The sequence below is a fragment of the Nuphar pumila genome, chromosome 15 (genome assembly GCF_984573655.1).
Source record: "Nuphar pumila chromosome 15, dmNupPumi1.hap1.1, whole genome shotgun sequence".
NCBI classification, from domain to species: domain Eukaryota; kingdom Viridiplantae; phylum Streptophyta; class Magnoliopsida; order Nymphaeales; family Nymphaeaceae; genus Nuphar; species Nuphar pumila.
This window is the reverse complement of record NC_143263.1, coordinates 28376453-28395973: the sequence shown is the minus strand read 5'-3', so window position 1 is coordinate 28395973 and position 19521 is coordinate 28376453. Positions and strand designations below refer to the sequence as shown.

At 35.9% G+C, this 19521-nt stretch overlaps 1 protein-coding gene across 3 annotated transcripts in view; it reads left to right on the top strand.

Moving 5' to 3' along the window:
• Positions 1–12523: 12523 nt before the first annotated feature.
• Positions 12524–19521, top strand: part of LOC149814944 (disease resistance protein Roq1-like) — a 32391-nt gene continuing 25393 nt past the window's right edge. For 2 of the 3 annotated variants that reach the window (XM_089989842.1, XM_089989843.1), the window contains exons 1-3: positions 12524–12782; positions 12894–12970; positions 13573–13637. In XM_089989842.1, coding sequence (XP_089845968.1) covers positions 13575–13637 — 63 coding nt within the window. In that variant the 5' untranslated portion in view covers positions 12524–12782; positions 12894–12970; positions 13573–13574. Of the gene's footprint in view, positions 12971–13572; positions 13638–19521 lie in introns of all 3 variants that reach the window. The other variant, XM_089989841.1, reaches the window with a different exon arrangement.

The following is a 19521-nucleotide window of genomic DNA, read 5'->3' as shown; positions in this document are numbered from 1 at the left end:
AACTTATCTATCTTTATATGCAAATAAGCTTATATTTGTTGAAGCACAATATGAATCAAGTTATGCTCATGTCTTAGAAGCTTTAAAAAGAACTTCTCTTGAAGCTGAAGAACTCAGCAAAATTGAAGAATTGAAATCTAACGAGAATGGACAAAATGAGGGAATTGTTGAGCCAATACATGAGGTGGTGGAGATTTCAAATGAGTTTAGCTAGCCTTGTGGATCACCAACCAGTGCGTACAAAAGGACGTGGCAAAAGACTCAAATTTGGAATTGAGTTATCCAAACCAATGAGAACATGTGCCATTTGCAACAAGACTCATCATGATACTCGTAATTGTCAATTTAATATTAGTTTGGGGTATGATATGAAGTTCTCAACACTATATTTTTCAGTTTACATGAGATTGTCAAGTTTTAACGGCTAAATTTTAATTCTTTGTATTTCTATATATCAGGAATTTGTCATCTAAGAATGCATTTGACAAACCTCCAAGAGCATGCAAACATTGCAAGGGTTCTGGTCATGAAAAACGAAATTTCCCTAAATTAAAGTCCATGGGCAATCTATTTACTGAAATGATTTTTGTATACATTTTATTTAACATTACATGATTTAGTTGTTCTTGCTCATCTCTTAAGATAACCTTTCACTTTGTTGCATTTTTTTATGCTAGTGATTGTTGAGGATGAGGCTCGATTTTCAGATGCACAATCGAACTAGTGGTAAAGGATCTAGAAGACGGTGCCTTTTTGTTTGAGATATATCTTTTGTGCACTTAATATAATGCATTATAGTTCACCAATGTGTTGATTATAAGATTATTCTTATAATCAATTTTGGTATCATCAAGGCAAGGTTTAGTTGGCCTAAGACTTGCATTTTTCTTCTTCTTATAGAGCTATTTCAGGGATACCAGCAATGCAATTTTGAGAGTGGGACATTTTGAAAATGTGCTTGATAGGACCAAGTATGAAACTTTGTTGTGGGACATTTTTTAAAATGCGCTTGATGGGACAAAGTATGAAACTTTGTTGTGGAACATTTTTTAAAATGTGCTTGATGGGACCAAGTATGGAACTTTTTGTACTCTAATCATGTTTCACAGAATGGGAAACTTCCAGTTTTGGTCTCTGTAAGAGCAACCTGCACATGATGTGCATAAGAGTGAGTTCTCTTCCCCATGTTCTGCTTAAACATGTTTGTCTTTATGTTACTGAAATTTTGTTCTGAAACATTTCAGCCTGTGCTTTATTTTGCGCCCCTAAACTTCAATCATACATATTTTGAAAGAAAGGCAACTTATGTGACTAGAGCTAGAAGAATAATTTGAACACGATTTGTACATAGGATGAGCTGATGCATTTTTTGGAATTGGAGTTGCCCTATACATTGGATACTCCTTCAATGAGCCCACGTATGCCAAAGCTGAAGTCAAGATCCATTCTTTTGTTTCTCTTTGCCTCTTTTTGATGTATTTGCATCGTCATTCCTTGTTATTGTTATTGAGATTTACTAGTTGAAAATTGGTCCATTTTGCTCAAGCAATTTGATGAGATTTGATTGAAAATTTTGGAGGTACCCCATCTCACCGTTATTCTCTTTGATGAGAGAGAGAGAGATTTAATTAAATTCTGCCATTTATTCTATTTCTAACTTGTGACTGTCATTAACATGGTCAAGCATTATCACCTCACTTACACGAATCAAAGAAGTCAAAAAGTAATTGTTTAAAGTAACCTTCACATACAAAGACCACTTCCTCAAATGGGTAGCTAATTTTTTTTGCAATCCCAACTGCAAAATTATTTGTTTGATGAAAAAGGCAATTTATGTATTCAAACAGTATAGAATTTTACAGGTTCAATTTACAGTTTAGTATGTATTCTCCTATGAAGCAACAGGGACAAAAATTGTCAACCTGCCATTCAATATTCAGCAACCCACCCATTCATTTTGCATCAACAGCTTCTCTCAGTCAGCAATGCTGCGATCCCCGAGTTTCAGCCTGACAACCTCATGGTGTTCGCTATGTAATCTGCAGAAAACCCTCTGCAAACATGTTACAGCTCCCTTTAATATGACTTCATTACAATGCAGCCACAGTTGCCTCCAAGTGAACAACACCCAGCTTCGCCATTTGTAGCTCCCTCTGCTGCCGGCAGCGTGTAAATGGTAGCCAAAGTAGCAGAAGCACCTATGCCCCCTCTCACCAAGTTAAGCATCTATTATAGAGATGTGGCAGAAACGTCTGTACTGCATTGCTCAAAACAAGACAGAGAAAGAAAGCAAAAGACTAAATATGCTTGCACATCAGTTGACTGACTGGAATTCTCTGTAGCGCCACAGCTGTTGCAAACTCATATTTTTCAGTACTGAAAATCTGACAGTCGATTAGAATTACATAAAAGATGACTAGTAAAATCATGAAACAAAAAACACGAGAAAATTAACTTTTCTCATTTTTCAACATGTTCTTCGTCATGCTGCAAATGGAGCAGATAATTTTGATGAAAGAGTATCCTTGTAAGTTCATATTATTTGGACTATGATTGTTAATTCTACAAAATAATCATGAAACCTACACATCACTCAGGCAACAAGACACTCCTTCCAAATCACAAGCTCTAATTCCAAAGATCTCAGTTCGATAGTCAGAGACAGCTTTCCTGGGATTTACAAGGACATCCAGTTTAACCTGAAAATAATTCAGGGTTGGTCCATGTCAAAACCGTCTTTTCATACAAAAGATAAACTCCCAAGTGAATAAACATTAGAGGAACAATTTCCTTTGAATTAAGCTGTTAGTAAACCTTAACATATTTGCTGAAGCAGTTTAATAGACACCTGTTTTTCTGTAAATAATGTAAATATCTCATATTATACTGCCTGCAAAAACTGTACCTCCATATCCTCATCCACTGCACACACTATTTCAAAAGCTTGAGTTGTAACAGAATGCATGAAAAATAATTTATTTGTAAAATCAACCAAAAATTACATGGAAACTAATATCAAGGTTATTGAGGCAAAGGGGCACGCGTAACTCTTTCCTACGAGACACTCAATTATGACTGCCTCAAGTGTTATCGCTATACAAAAGGCCTCCAATTTCTGCAATTACAAGTTTTACCACACTAATTGAAGGGTCAAAAGAAAAGATCCATGACCTTTTCTAAAAAAGAAACATGTTTGGTTGCAATATTCTAACAAAAATACAGAATTCCAATCAGCCTGTGAGTGTGTGCAATCATTGGCCTGGCAACTGCAATACAGTTTGATCTTAATGATCCCAATCCTCATTGAATGTTTGGTTATGGATGGGCTTTATATTGAGTAATGAGGATGTTGAGATAGATTTAAGAGAATAAAAAGACAGACTCAAACTATTTGACAATAATACTATATAGTTCCATTGTTGGAAAATGAAAGAAAAAATTTGCAGCATAAAAGTTAATCAAAACACACAAATTTAGAATAACAACAAAATCAGCATCTAATTGGGCAATTCAACAAAACCTCATTATGAGATGGGAAAGAGTAGCATTTTGGATACAGTGGATGATCATGTGTCAAACGAACCAGCTTCTGCTCTGACACAATAACGAATCAAACAGGGCTACAATTAGATGGCAAAAGAGAAAAGAAGTTATAAATAATGAAGGTGGAGATCAAGACAATATGCTTATACAGTTACACTACAGTACCAACTTTGAGTCTCTCATTAGGTTTATGTACACAACTTGACTGCTCAAGTGCCCATACATGGTATTCTTCAATTACTCACCTTTATCCTCCAAAGAGCGCAGTCTGCTGTGAGATCGAAAGCATCCTTCATCCTCCTCAAACCCACCGAACTCCCGCGCCTTCTGTAGATAATCTTCGTCATCAATTCATTCACTCTCCCCAGTAAATTCTCACTTGTTCTTCTGATATCACCAGCAGAACATCTATGATGTTCAGACCGTTCCACATCACCTCATCCTTTGGTACATGAAATGAGAAGCGGTCGTAGTCTTCATCAGGCAGATTTCATGTGAAAGAACAGGAAGACGGACAGTCAAACAATACAGAAGGATAAAATCCGATGCAGGTCTGTGCCGATCATCAAGTTGGAATTTGTGACATGTTTTGGGATCTCAATCAAAGCCCTGCCCCTTGAGAATATATATATATATATATATATATATATATATATATATATATATATATATATATATATATATATATATATATATATATATATATATAGAGAGAGAGAGAGAGAGAGAGAGAGAGAGAGAGTTCTTAGGTCACAGTCGAAGCCCCTTTGAATCAAGAAAGAGGCATGGCGGGTTTTTTTTATTCAAAGATGTGGGCCATTCGAATTTTTTTAACCAACGGTCACATTGAGACCTATTTGGGCTGAATGGGAAGGGGGCTGAATGGAGCGTGTATATATCTATATATATATATATATATATATATATATATATATATATATATATATATATAGATAGATAGATATATATAGACACACACGATAAAAATGACACATTTTCCTAAATACTCTATAATATTTGAAATCCACCCAATGTCTAAAATCACAAATAGCCAACTTTGTTAGGACCTTTTTAACATTTGCGTGTGCGAAACTCATGATATTTTCATGATATATCGCTCTACTTGTCATGTATCACAAATTCTCACTTAAAAAGAGGTTCACACATTTTTTTACAGACATCACGAAGTTCACATAATCATATTTGTGAACATCTTGTTAAACCCAAACCTCGAAACTTTGCAAATACCTAAGAAAGTATGCATAAAATATAATATAAAATTCACATAAAAATATATGAAATTTTTGTTAAACTGAACCTCGTAACCTTGCAAATATCCTACTTAATCCGCATATACCTCATGAAGGTCGCACTCCTAAACAGTTGAGTAGAGAAAACAATTGTGCGCACCCTAGGGCTATTTTTTTATAAACTAAGGTTCTTTGTAGTTTTCAACCTAGCTAATTCACTCTGGTGACATTTTTTGGCAACTATTTTCAGTGATTCATCGGCGACACTTTATCCTCGAGTATTCCAGAATCATTGACGGCGATTTTTTCTGGTAAGTACATCGTTAACAGCTGGACCAATTATGTTTTTGAAGTAACGACTTGAATAAGTTTTTTTTTGAAATATTAGCATGAGTTAGTTATTTTGTGAAAGAATTTCATGGTTTTCAAGTTATCTTTGCATGTCCAACAACTTATTTCATTTATTTCAACAATTTGTATGCCTCTATCCTTTGGTTTGATCATTTATATGTCGTGTATCTTGTATAATAAATATGGCAGGTTGGAAACACTATTTGATTTTTTTTGTTGTTTCCTTAATAGTTTAAATACTTGCATTGTCAATAGGTTAATATGTTTGTTTTTTATAATGCTTTTCAGTAGCCTATGTATTGTGTTTCTGTTGTCCGCCTGTTTACCTATATTCTCTTTTGTTATTATAAATTTTTTTGAATTTGTTTAATACAATATGACCACTAAGAAGACTATCAATAGGGGTCCATACCCACATCATCTTTTAGTATTCTATAACAACAGAAAAAATAAAAAAAAACTATGAACTAGGTTATCCTATATAATATGAAGCACACAGTAAACTCGACATGTTGATATATAGGGAGTCACATCCAATGCCAAGAATCTGAGTGTCCAACATTTTTCACAAAACACCCACCAAAAACCCAAAAATCTCCTCTCAAATAATCAACAAAAAATACCTTCAATATTGGCCAAACAATAACTATCAATTTCAAAGTAGCCTATATCGAAGGAAGAATATGTAGAAGAGGTTGTAGGGTTTATGACCTCAAACTTGTCTCCTATCCTAGAAGCATCTAAGGAGGGGGAGGGTGTCTTGGTGGTAAAGGAAGGGAGGTACCTCACCAAGGGAAGGTTGTGAACCCTAAGGCTGAGGTTAATGTGGACCCTCCTTAAGAAGTGGATGTGAGTGAGGGTCCTATGACTGAATCAGAAGCTCAGGGTGATGTTCAGGTTGGGTTGAAGAGAGTATTGGATGATCATAAGTTTAATCATTCTCAGGAGTCCGAGGATGATGTCCTGAAGAAGAAAATGCAAGCTCCAAGGAGGAAGGCACAATGGGAAACAAGGCCTGGCGCTCATGAATATGTACTTTATTCATTTATTATTTTGTATATACATGTTTATAAGATGTTTGCAATCATTATCAATTTTATATTCAATCATTGATTAGATTGTCATATATGTATTTGTGTGAAGCATGCTTTAATTATGATAAATAGTTTGATTCTTGCAATTCAATGTGTAAATTATATATATATATATATATATATATATATATATATTAAACCTTTTATGTTAATTGGCTATTTAAATAATTTGAATGTTAAAAAGTAAAAGGGTCTAATATAACTAATTGAATTATTTATTCATTTTAATGAGTTGAATGCTGCTAAGGTTACCACTATCCATGGATGCAATTGACTAGTTGAATATTGCTAAAGTTACCACTAATTATTTAAACTAGTTTGAATATTTCAATTGATTGATTAGTTTGTTATGTATGTGTGAAACATATTTTTAGGATATCTAGATTTCTAATACGTTATGTTTTTATGTATCTGTAATTCAATGATTAATTTGACTGACTTCAACAAAATTAATTATGATTGCAAGATTCACAACCAAAAGATTCTGAAGATCCAACATTTTGCATGCACCAATTCTACTAGTTCCAAGCATATTAGTGGTTTTGTTCACTAACAGAGTAAGTGAAGGATTGGCTATATCGAATGCATTTTTGACATTTCTTGGAGACCACACCATGAAAAATTGGTCACCCCCTCTTAGAGGTTGTTGCTAAGTTTTAGAATCCGGCAATCAACATATTCTAGTTCATTGATCTTAAGATGACAATCACATTGGAGGATGTGACACAAATCAGTGAATTTAAGTGTCATGGGGGAGCCAGTGAGTGGACGTTTGCAACGATTTTAAACACTTGTGTGACCTTTATTTGGAAGTGAAGGATGTTGTATTCAAAAGAGAGACTAAAGCTATCATGGCTAAGTAACTGCTATGACCCCAGTAGGGAGAGAAGGATGAAGGAAAAGTTATCATGTGTTGAAGGCAAGGTCGGTACTATGGTGGAGAAAGATATGAGAGTATTCTTGCTTTATTTTTTTGTTACACACTTATTTATTGACACTGGTGTGAAATCAATTTATGCATCATACATTGAACTATTTCAAGATCAGGATCATATTGGTCAATATTCATGATAAGCAACTTTACTTGCACACCTATATGTAAGTTTGAGTGGCGCAAGGAGTTAGAAAAAACATGATTGCGATGTTGGCATTGTTGGAGGTATTTATTCATATTGAGCACCAAATGACCAGACGAAGGATTACCCCATGATGTTTCTCTCCAAACTTGAAGACTGGCATGATGGAGAGGAAGATATCGACTTTTCATCTATGGTACGTGCCATTGATGATGAAGATATAGATAAAGTATCCTAGTAGGTTGCAAACAATCCCTCCGTAAAGTGGGACATTAAGGAAAAAGAAGTTGGGGCAAAGCTAAAAAAGGTGGAGCGAAGACATAGTTGACTCTTGCATTAGACAAAAACTGCATGCTAAAGAATATATACTAAATCAAGCTAGACTTCTCGATAACACAAATAAGGTCATCGAGAAGCTACAAGCATGCCTGAAGCACCCACAACAGTGACTTCTAGTTTCGATTGTTTTGTAAATTTGAGTGCAACTGAGATTCATTGTAAATCAATGTAATTGTAAATCATTGAGTTATTTTTTATTGAATTGTAGATCATAACAATGATTCATTGTAAAGCCATAAATCATTGAATTGTGTATCTACTGTAATTTTAAATTATAAGTGTTGTAAATTTTAATTATAAACATGTGAATTGTAAGTGTTGTAAATTTAAATGTAATAGGTAAATTATATAAATACTGAAGCTTTTATGAAATTATAATTATAAATTTTATATTTATAGATTATAATTATAAACAGGTGAATTGTGTAAGTGAAGTAAATTTGAATATAATAGGTGATTTTTATATATGTAGATTTTAATTATAGATTGTAACTGTAAGCATGTGAACTATACAAATATTGTTAATTTGAATGTAACAAGTAATTTGTATAACTGTAGACTTTGATTGTAGATTTTAAATGTAAGCACGTGAATTATGTAAATGCTGCCAATTTAATTTAAGTAGGTAAAACTATATATTTGTGAGGATGAGAAAGTCCACATAAAATATATACGCACAATGGCCAATTTTACAAGAATGTGAAAGTCTGAATATAGGCAAATAATAACTAATATTTGTGAGAATGAGAAAATCCACATAAAATATACATGAACAATAACCGATATTTGTGAAGATAAGAAAGTTTGCATAAAATATATATGAACAATGACCAATATCTTTCACAACAAAGAATTGCGAGGATGTGAAATTCCTCAACAAAGTTTTGCTAACATAAAGAAATTCAGAACTTTATGTATATTTCCTAAAAAATATGCAAATTTCATCTATATATGCAAACTTTCTCTAAAATATTGGTCATTGTTTACCTATATTTTATGTAGACTTCCTCATCATCGCAAATATTGGTCATTGTTAGCATATATTTTTTGTGAACTTCTTTATCTTTGCAAATAGTAGTCATTGTTCATGTATATTTATGCAGATTTTCTCATAATTAATATTGGTCATTATTCACTTATATTTTATGCGGACCTCCTTATCCTTACAAATATTGGTCATTATTCATATATATTTAATAACGGTTGGGTTACATCAAGGATCTGCTTTAAGCCCTTTCCTATTTGCTATAGTGATGGATGCGCTTACGAGATCAATTCAAGAAAATGTACCATGGTGTATGTTGTTTGATGATGATATTGTTTTGATTGATGAGTCTAAAGTTGGGGTTAATGCTAAGTTAGAATTATGGATGCAGACATTGGAAGCAAGAGGTTTTAAGTTGAGTAAGAGTAAGACAGAATATATGGAATGTCGGTTTAGTAAGCAACGAAGTAGTGATGAGAGTGTAGTGAAGCTTGGTGAGTAAGAAATACCGGTGGATGATTGTTTCAAATATTTGGGATCTATCATTCAAAAGTATGGAGAAATGGATGAAGATGCAAATCATAGGATAAAGGTTGGGTGGATGAAATGAAAAAGTGCAACTGGAGTGTTGTGCGATCGTAGAATGCCATTGCGATTGAAGAACAAGTTTTATAGGACTACGATTAGGCCCGCTTTACTATATGGTACTGAATGTTAGGCTGCCAAGAGACATCATATTCAAAAAATGAGTGTAGCTGAGATGCATATGCTTAGATGGATGTAGGGGTGGCAATCGGGTCGGGTTGGCAGGTTGACGGGTTGGCGTGTCAGCATACCTCAACCCGAACCCGACCCGTTTATTAAACGGGTCAGCTGTGGCAAACACGAACCCGACCCGTTTAATAAACGGGTAACCCGACACGACCCGCCAACCCATTTAATAAATGGGTTGGGTCGGGTAAACGGGTTTTCAGGTTGGCGGGTCGGGTTGGCGGTTGACGGATCGGGTTGGCAGGTAGGCGGGTCGGGCAGACGGGTTGGCGGGTCGGGTTGGCGGGTTGACCCACCCGCCTAACCCGTTTATTAAACGGGTCAGCCGGGTTGGCATACCCCCAACCCGAACCCGACCTGTTTAATAAACGGGTTACGCGTGTCGACCCGTTTATTAAACGGGTTGGCTTAAGCCCAACCCGAACCCGCCTAAGAGGCGGGTTGGCGGGTCGTGTCAGAAATTGCCACCCCTAGATGGATGTGTGGAAATACAATAAAAGATAAGATTTAGAATGAGGAGATACCTAAGAAGGTAGGAGTTGCACCCATTGAAAATAAGATGAGAGAGAATCGTTTACGGTGGTTTGGACATATTCGGCGAAGGCCTACTGATGCTCCAGTTAGAAGGATGGAGAAATGAGAAAATATATTAGTTAAAAGAGGTCGGGGTTGGCCTAGGAAGACATGGATGGAGATGATAGGAAAGGATATGAATGCTTTGAACCTCACTGAGGACATGACATTGGATAAAAATGATTAGAGGAGAAGGATTCATGTGTAAGACCCAGAATGATTTTCTTTTTTGGTTCATATCGCTGACCCCAATTGTTTTGGGATGAAGGCGTAGTTGTTATTGTTGTTGTTGTATTCATATATATTCTATGCAAACATTCTCATCCTCCCAAATATTATTCACTCGCATATATTTTATATGAACTTTCTCATCCTTGCAAATATTGGTCATTATTTGACTATATTTTATGCAAACTTCCTCATCCTTGCAAATATTGATCATTATTTGACTACTTTTATGCAAACCTCCTTATCCTTACAAATATTGGTCATTATTTGCCTATATTTTATGTAGACTTTCTCATCTCGCAAATATTTGTCATGGTTTACTTATATTTGAAACAACTTTCTTATCCTCACAAAATTATAGTTTTACCTGCTCAATTCAAAATGACATTATTTACACAATTCACTTGTTTACAATTACATAATTCACTTGAATAAGAAAATATGTGAAGTTAAGAACAATTGCAAAAGTATATCCTAACTTTAAGTAATTTTTTAGTTATAGGAGGTTCGCATGATGTCTGCGCAAATATATGGAGCAAACTTGCCGAGCTAGAACTTATAAATTCTAGAATGTTCGTATCAGGCTTAAGAATCTCAGAATATGCATGCATTTGTTATGCTAATCTCCTTTGTTGGTATTCAAGTTAGCCATATTCAGAAATACTATATATGAATTTCATCATGTATAAAAAATGTTTATGTGAATCGCATTTTATTGAGATGTTATGACTTTCAAAAGATGTATCTATCTATCATGAGAACATCAACAGGTTCACTTGTGTGAATGATAAAAATATTCTAAAAAAGTAAAAAATCAAAATTTTGGTCATGAGGAAGATTTCAACAAATTATGAGGCATTTTTTAAATCCCGTCATTTTTCATAACCAATATTTGTCCACCAATTCAGCCATACACACCTGAACTAGACCAAAATCAAATTGAGCTAAGTTAGGGTATAATTTTTAGACCTGATACCAAAACAGTTTTGAAAAAACCTGACCTGAACCAATTAGGTTACACCCCTTACAAATTCTATACTAGCATTTTGGAGGTGGTGAGTTCTAGCCTTGCAAATGTGCACTTCTTTTATTTTTTAAGAGGGACCAACCCTTATAGATGACATGATGTTTACTTCTTTTATTAAAACCTTCTAATATATTAAATAAATCATGCTAAACACATGTACGATTAGATTTATGATTTGGTGGCTAGATCCATACAAACAAGAGTGTGTACCACCGTATGGTATCATGGTACAGAACCACCATATGTTTTCCCCATATTAAAAGGTTTACCACACATCTATAACCCTAATAATATTTTGAAATAACTTGGTTGAGCCTTGCATCAAATAACATTGCAATGGTATTTTGGCTAGAAATACACAAATCACTAATTAAAAATTAAAGATGTATTATAATATTTAGTGAAAATCAAAATTGTGGTTAGCTGGTTAAAACCTTACAGAGTAGGGATGTGAACTATTCATATTGAGGTCAAATCTAGCCTTTAGTGAATATGACTAAATGAATACTGGCTAATCAAAATTGGGATTTGATTCAAGTTTGAAGTGAGAATGATTAATGCCAAATTTGTGGTGGAACTATCCACCATAACTTATGTTGTTATACCTTTGACTTATATAGATCTATGCACAAAAAGAAAAATCTAACTTTTGGATCATGTTTATCATGTTCTATTTACTATTTTCATGTGTTAAAGTTGACACAAATATAATGATTTATACTATTTCTAAACCATCCTTATTTTCATAAATTGTAAGACATTGATTTTTCATTGTCTAAAAGATGGAACCTTGTAGTGAACTAGACATAATAAAACCTTCCAACTTGGTAAATAAACTATACTAAACACATATATGGTTAGATCTACCATTTGATGGCTACACTCATCCGAACATGTGTGTACAGAGGATCCCCATCTAATAAGCATGATTTTCTATGAAATTTATGATAAAGTTTGTTTACTAATCAAGGTTACTTCTAACACTACTCATAAATTTACCTATAAATAACTTGTTTTTATTGTATATATATATATTTTTCTGAATCCAGTATAACCACGTGAATTTCAGGTGCAACTATTGGAGGCCAGATCTGGTGCAATTGTTGTAGAGAGGATCACTTGATAGCCTCCTACCTACCAGCCTTGGATGTCGTTCATTCATGAGAATGAACGACACCGATCAAAACAGTGAACAAAGCTCGTTGTCAGCCATTCGTTTTAAATCATTCTGCTAAGGTTCATCCGAAACACAAACGAAAAAAAGAAAAGAAAAAAAGAGGGTTGGGGGCATCTCATTCGTGTAGGATTTGGATGCTGTTCATCTTGAGATGAATGTAATTTAGAAGGGGTATGAGAGAAATATGGTCAGAGCACATCTTCAATTATTGCACACTTTTGAGTGTGCCACTCCACCCAAACTGCCCTAATGGGGTACAGCCTGTCGGCTTTTGGAAGAAAGCATCCGCTCAGATGCTCTGTCCAACGACCCTCATAAGCGCTCTCTATTTCCTCGCAATTTCATACAACAACAAAATCATTGGTTTGGTAAGCAGTGGATCTAAAATCATTATTGTTGGTATCATCATCTTCCCTCTCAATCTCACAGACCCTCTCCCCTGTGTTCCACTTGCTTCCATTATTGTTGTTTGTGGATAGAAAGCGCGCCCTAAACGTGTTGCTGTAATTTCCTGGTGCATAAATCAAGCTTGTAGCAAGCAGATCTTTGGTGAACGGTAGTTTCTTTCATACTTGATCTATACATTGATTATATTCTGGATAATAAATAAATCTTATTAAATACCAATGTTGTTGAGGCGCGATCAGTATTTTTATCAAAATTTGGTGGTTCTATTGACCGGGAATCACCTGCTAAACGGCGGATCCGTGCACATTTATGCAGTACTGCTCTAATTGTAGATCACAGAAACATAGGGTATTCAACAGGGAGAAGAGATTTTATAAGAGATACACTAGAGTTGCAGGGTCCTGTAGGACATTTCTATCTTTTTCTTGATGTGGGATTTCCCCTGCTTTACCCCTTCCTTCCAAGCCCATGATTATCTTGCCTGCTAGATCAGGTATTCTTAGATCCACTAAGATCAGTACTAACCACCTTCAAAATCACTGGCCAATCTATCCATTCACGATCCTTGTTTGGTGAAACATCCATCTTCAGAAAATCTGTTTGTTGAGGCACTTGAGATCCTGATCAGGGAGTTTCGGCTTCCTGGTTCTGCTTGGTCTGTTTGTTGTCGTGTTATTTTGGGTTGCTGAACTTCTATAAGCTGGATGCCATTTATGTGCTGAACCCTTTCTCTCTCTGCTTTGTTTACAGGTATGGCGTTTCTGATTAATTGCTTACGATGCTTGGGGTTTGAGCAAACGCAAGCGGCCGAAGAGGTTCTTTTCCCCTACTCCATCGTTGTTCTACTATTTCCCATTGTGCTATCCTATCTAGGGTACTCAAACGTGCCCATTGTGTAGACATACGCTTGATGTTTCGATTAATGTGTTTAACGGCTTTAGATAGGATGGTACGGGGGAGGAGGAGGAGGAGGTTATCGTTTTGAGAGAGCAACCATGGTTTTATTTCTTTCTTTCTGGGCTAAAAGAGGAGGAAAGAGAAATGGTGATATACATTAATTTAAAGAAAAGGGAGGCTAGAACTGACACTTTTTAAGCAATTACCCGAAGTTGGGATGGATAAAAAATAACCCAGGCGCTCATGTGGCCAATTTCTTGAAAACTTGACTATTTATCTTAGGGGTTTATATTATGTACTAATGAAAGTAGGAAACTGTTGAGCTGAAAATCATAAATTCATGCTGTATCGGTTCAATCTGACCACATAGATGCATTCAACACGGTTCGTTTGCTAAAGATGAAACCTTGGTTTGGGTTTGTTCGACATAAAAATATCATTTTTGAGTGATCAAATTTGTGTACATTGTCTATTTTCTACTCAATGGTTCCGTCCCTTCATTAGTACCTACCAACCCTTTATTGTAAATATTTGAAACCTGAGACAAACATAATTTGCCATATGTTAGGCGAGTATATGAAAATCATCCCAAAGTTATTTTTTTTGTTTTGTTTATGATATTCTATAGAATTTGTATTGTTGGGACTATGCTTTGAAATGGAGTGATAGTTTTGATCTTCAGCATCCAAAATTAATATATCTGCATTTCAGTTTCTCTCCAGCTTTTTTTTTTCTTTGAATTTATAACCCGAAGAAACAACACCCGACATGAAGACTTGGTCGCGCTGGCTCAGCCTGTCATGCCAGCTGGGACTCCTGTCCCCTGGGCCTATGCTACGCAATTGGCTTGCGCAGAGAGGTGATGCCTAGGGGAATCGAACATTGACTGCTCATCTAGCAGCTAAGGCCCTACCCCACTACTCCAAACCCTTTTGGGGCAGTTCCTCTCACTACAAGAAAAACGTTAATTAGCGTCGCAAATTTGCGACGGATTAACTATAGAAAACTAGTTGTCTTTAAAATTAGAATTAGTTGCGGAATTATCGACAAAAAAATTATGTCTGAAAATCCGTCGCTAATTAGCGATAGAAACATTTCGTCTCAAACTCCATCGCAACTTCGCGACAGAATTTTTTCGTCGCTAATTTACGGCGGCGTTTGAGATAGAATATTTTCGTCGCTACTTTTTGATATAAAATGGCCAACTAGGGCACAAAATTCTCCTTCCCTCTCTCTCTCTCTCTTTGATTACTCCCAAATCGGCTTTTCGACGGGAAAGAGGGCGGCCTGCACTGTAAAACCTGTAAATTTTTAAGAGAAAATAAATAAAAAAATCACTTTAATTCGAGTTAAAAATGTATTTTCATCCTCTATTGTAAATTTGATGTATTTTATATGCTTAAATTGATCTTTCTGACAAAGAAGGGTAAAATGGTCATTTCAATAATTTACGTAAATAAAATATTATTAAAATATTCAATTTAATCATTTTAATGATTTACACACTCATTTAAGCATTTTTGAGGTGTTTCAAACTTAACGAGAGATATTTTAATGGTTCTCAAAATATTTTCGTAAAAAGGATATTTGGTTCATAAAATTGGTTTGAAAATATTTTAATTTAATAGAATATCAACTTTAAAATCAAGATTTTATCTAAAATAGGATTATTAACCTTTAATTGAATTAAATTTATTATTATCATATTTATACTTGACCCATTTCATCATGAAAATCCCAGTTTAAATTTTAAATGACTTTTGTTCGCATTTTTTTAATATATATAATATATTTTGCCATTTTTTTATTGTGCTCTTCGAGTTGAGCCCGAACCGGACCCGAATCAGACCCGATAAAACCCTAATGCGAGCCCCTTTCTTTCTCTTTCTGTTTCATCCCTCGCACACAGCCGCCACCCACCGCCCGAGTTCTCTCCTTCTCATCCTCCTTCTTCCCTCACTCCATCTCTCTCGCCGCTGTGTGTCGCCGCTGAGAGCCCTGTCTGCGGCGCCACCTCCTCCCTTTTCTGTTTTGCCTTTCCCCATCTGCAGCGTCACCAGAGTAGCATTGTCGCTGACACCCCCAACCGGCCCCTCTTCTCACCTCCTTTCTCCTTCGTTCCTTCTCTATTCGAGAGCCGACCTGAGGGCACCTCAGTTGCAGACCTCGCATCGGACCCTCGTTCTGGCTCCGCGGCCCGAGCCTCGTATCATCTACACGCGTAGACGCACGCAGCTGCAAGACATCCCGAGGTAGGGGAAAGTCGCATGAATAGTATGTATGAACTAAATAAAATAAGACTTCTGAGATAGAATAATTATTTTTGCATATTTGCGTATCTGAAGAAGTATGTGTTGATCCATGTTTTACTCTTTGTGATTCTTTTGAAATTGCATAATGTAAATTCTTTGGGTAGACTCATTCTAGAAAGAATCAAGTAGTTTACTTGGCATGCCTGTTTACGTGTACATTTACTTAACTCATAATTGTCTATTATGCATGCTTGTTCCTTTGAAACTGCATACTTAAGATAGATTTTGTGAAGAGACTCAAAACCACTGCAATTGCCATTATAACCAAACCTTAAAGGCAGGTACGGTATGAATTTTATGTAAGATCATAGAGGGTATTGAAGGGTGAAATCTATAATTTACTGATTTTGATATGGTAATATCGGCCCCCACAGGCCAATTGCTCAGAAAAGCAAAACATGTCATATAGGAACCAAAAGAAATCATAAACCATTATGTTGCCCTCTCATCGTAGAAACCTGCGACATCGCCTCACCATTTCAGCGATTCCCTCTCTTCTGAAACCCTCCACCGCTGATGTCAGAAGTCGGGTGAGCCACCACCGTGAAGTGTTAGTTTGGGCGCCTGCCGGAGACCAACACGACTATCACCGCCATGACCTCCTCCTTCTTCCTTCCCCGTTTGTCGATCGGTCGGAGCCGCGGTGCCACTGTGACCACCACCGTCTCCTCCTCTGTTTCCATTTCCCTTTTTCTTCTTCTCCCTTTTTCTTTCTTGTGTCGTTCCAGTGTCTCCACTCCATCCGAGCGCCGATTAAAGGCCGCCACCATTGTGACCCATCGTGATGCCTTCTCCCCTTCTCCGTCTGCAGCTGGATGCCATCGTCATCAACCATCGCTGGAGCCACATCATTGCCGACACCCCTGCTTGCTGAAGGGCACCATCATTGCGAGCCGTCACCGGCCTTCTCTTCATTTCTCCTTCCCTCTTCCCTCATTTCTCTCTACACCACCATCGTAACCTTCACTACCTTTCCCGTTTTTGGTGCGTGGCGACGATTTTGTGTCATCGCTAATCACCCTTGCTATTAGTTCCTCTGCTTACCGGACATCACTGCCATACCATCGTGAGACCCATCTTTTGTCAAGTTACTTAATGCTAAGCATCACATGCGCCTTAAAATGCTATGCGAAAAGAAACAAGAAAAATGCAAATACAAAAGCATGCAAATCGGGTAAATACCTGTGGTGAGCAAGTGATGCTAGCACATCACATGTTATTTACTTTCTTGGATGCAACACTTTCTTGCTCGCACACTCACTTAGTTGTGGATATCTAAGACTGTTTTGCTTGAGTTTGAAAATCATGGTGAGCATGATTTGAATGTATGAGAAATAGAAGTGCGCTTATTTTTATAGTTCAGAGATCATGTCAGTCATAGTTGTAATTAGCGGGATATTAGAGTGTGTTTGTTGCAGGTACATGTTTGACATTGTTGTGATATGAATGATTGAATGCAATGCAATGTAATGTTTGACATGACTATCCATGCTTGCATGAAATTATTTTTGATTTGATTATTCATTTCATGTGAAATTGTATCATAAAAACATGCTTAAAATGAATGTATCGTGTTTGTAAATGTGATTTCATCTTTCTAAATATCCTTGTGATGTGTGTAAATATGATGTGATGGTGTTACACATGAAAATATTAAATTATCAATGCATGCATAATAGTTCATGAAATTGCATTTTATGTTAAGCATGTTTGTGGTAGAGAGGGAAAAAAATTTACGCATTAACTGAAACAAAAAAATTGCTCACCAACAATCACCAAACAAGAATTTCTAACAAATTTGTAAACCATAACAAAGTGTTAACCAACTCAACACAAGCAACAAGCAAAATGAAGACTTTATGACTTACAATATGCAAATTATAGCAAACCAATAAGGAAAATTCAATCATTTTATTTCTGTTAACTTGGAAAAATGGAACCTACTTTGTAATTTCATCTGAATGTGTAGAAAACTATTTTTGCTTGAGAGTAGTTTTCTTGGAGGTGAATGACATTATATATATATATCAAATTATTACATCCACCATCAATGCATGATAAATTAGATATTTTCTTCATCATAGCATTATTGATTATGATTCTCTTTTAACTAGTTAAGATAATATCCATAACATCATACGATAAAATGACTGCAAACCATGAATGAATGTACTGTAGGATAATTGATAATGAGGTGTCGCTTGAATATATGGATGATGTTGACAGTTTTATTGAATTTGCAACGACAAGTGTCAGTACAATGGATCCCACCGGTCAGATCTGTTGCCCCTGCACGATGTGTAAGAACAATCGATTTGTAGAACCTCATGACGTTAGACATCACCTATACATGAAGAGTTTTGTCAGTGGTTATCATAATTGGACGCTTCATGGTGAATAATTTTAGAACAATTTTGACGCACGGGTGGATGTGGTGCACAATAATCCATATGTGTATTTGATATTTGATGCTACAGGATCAGAACTGGGTTTTGTTATGGGTCCTAGTGATGTACCAACTGGGGTAGAGGAAGAAGCACCAAACGATGCAACTAGTAGATTTTATGACTTAAAAATGCTGATAAGCCACTGTAGAATAGTTATGAGAGTCACACTATCTTGTCTGCAGTTCTTCAACTACTGAATTTGAAGTCAGAGTATAATTTGAGACAATCATGTTTTGACCGTCTGTGCTCTATTGTGAAGAGTATGTTGCCCAAAGATGAGAAATTGCATAAAATTTCTACCGTGCAAAGGTTTCGAAATTTATGGCTCGCCCACTTGTCGTACATTGCATCCCAATAATTTGTCCTGATAGTAGAAGGGTCATGACCCTTCAACTACAGTGGATCATCTATTCCACCATCTGCTTTTATCGTTGCAGTCTTCATATTATGAAGCATGTCGGCAAATCGATTGACAATCACCTACCACAATAGCCTTGCGTCTTGCTCCTCATTCACAGTCATGAAGCGATTCAAAGCCTAAAAATAATTTTAGAAAGTTAGTACACATGACTAACAAAAAATTAAATATGAAACACATTAGCTATGATAAACGACTGTATACCATGAATGAGAACCATAATCTGTCCAACACCTCATTCGGGTACTCTTTCCATTGAGCGACCAGTCCTGAAAGATACTGAACTAGTGACTTCTTAATTTATTAAATCATTTTTTGTGGCTCGAACCTTGCGCTGCATATGAATTGATATATATTAACAATCGACTATCGATATACACTATTTATAAGATAAATATTGAACAAGTGACAATGAAATACTTACGGTCGACTATCGATGTTGGGTCTTCTCAGTCTGATACACGACGACTCATTGAAATAGTGTATATTGATAGTTGATCGTAAGTATTTCATTGTTACTTTTCTAATACTTATCTTATAAATAATGTATATCGATAGTCGTTTGTTAATGTATACCAATTCATATACAACGCGAGGTTCGCACCACAAGAAGTGATTCGAGAAA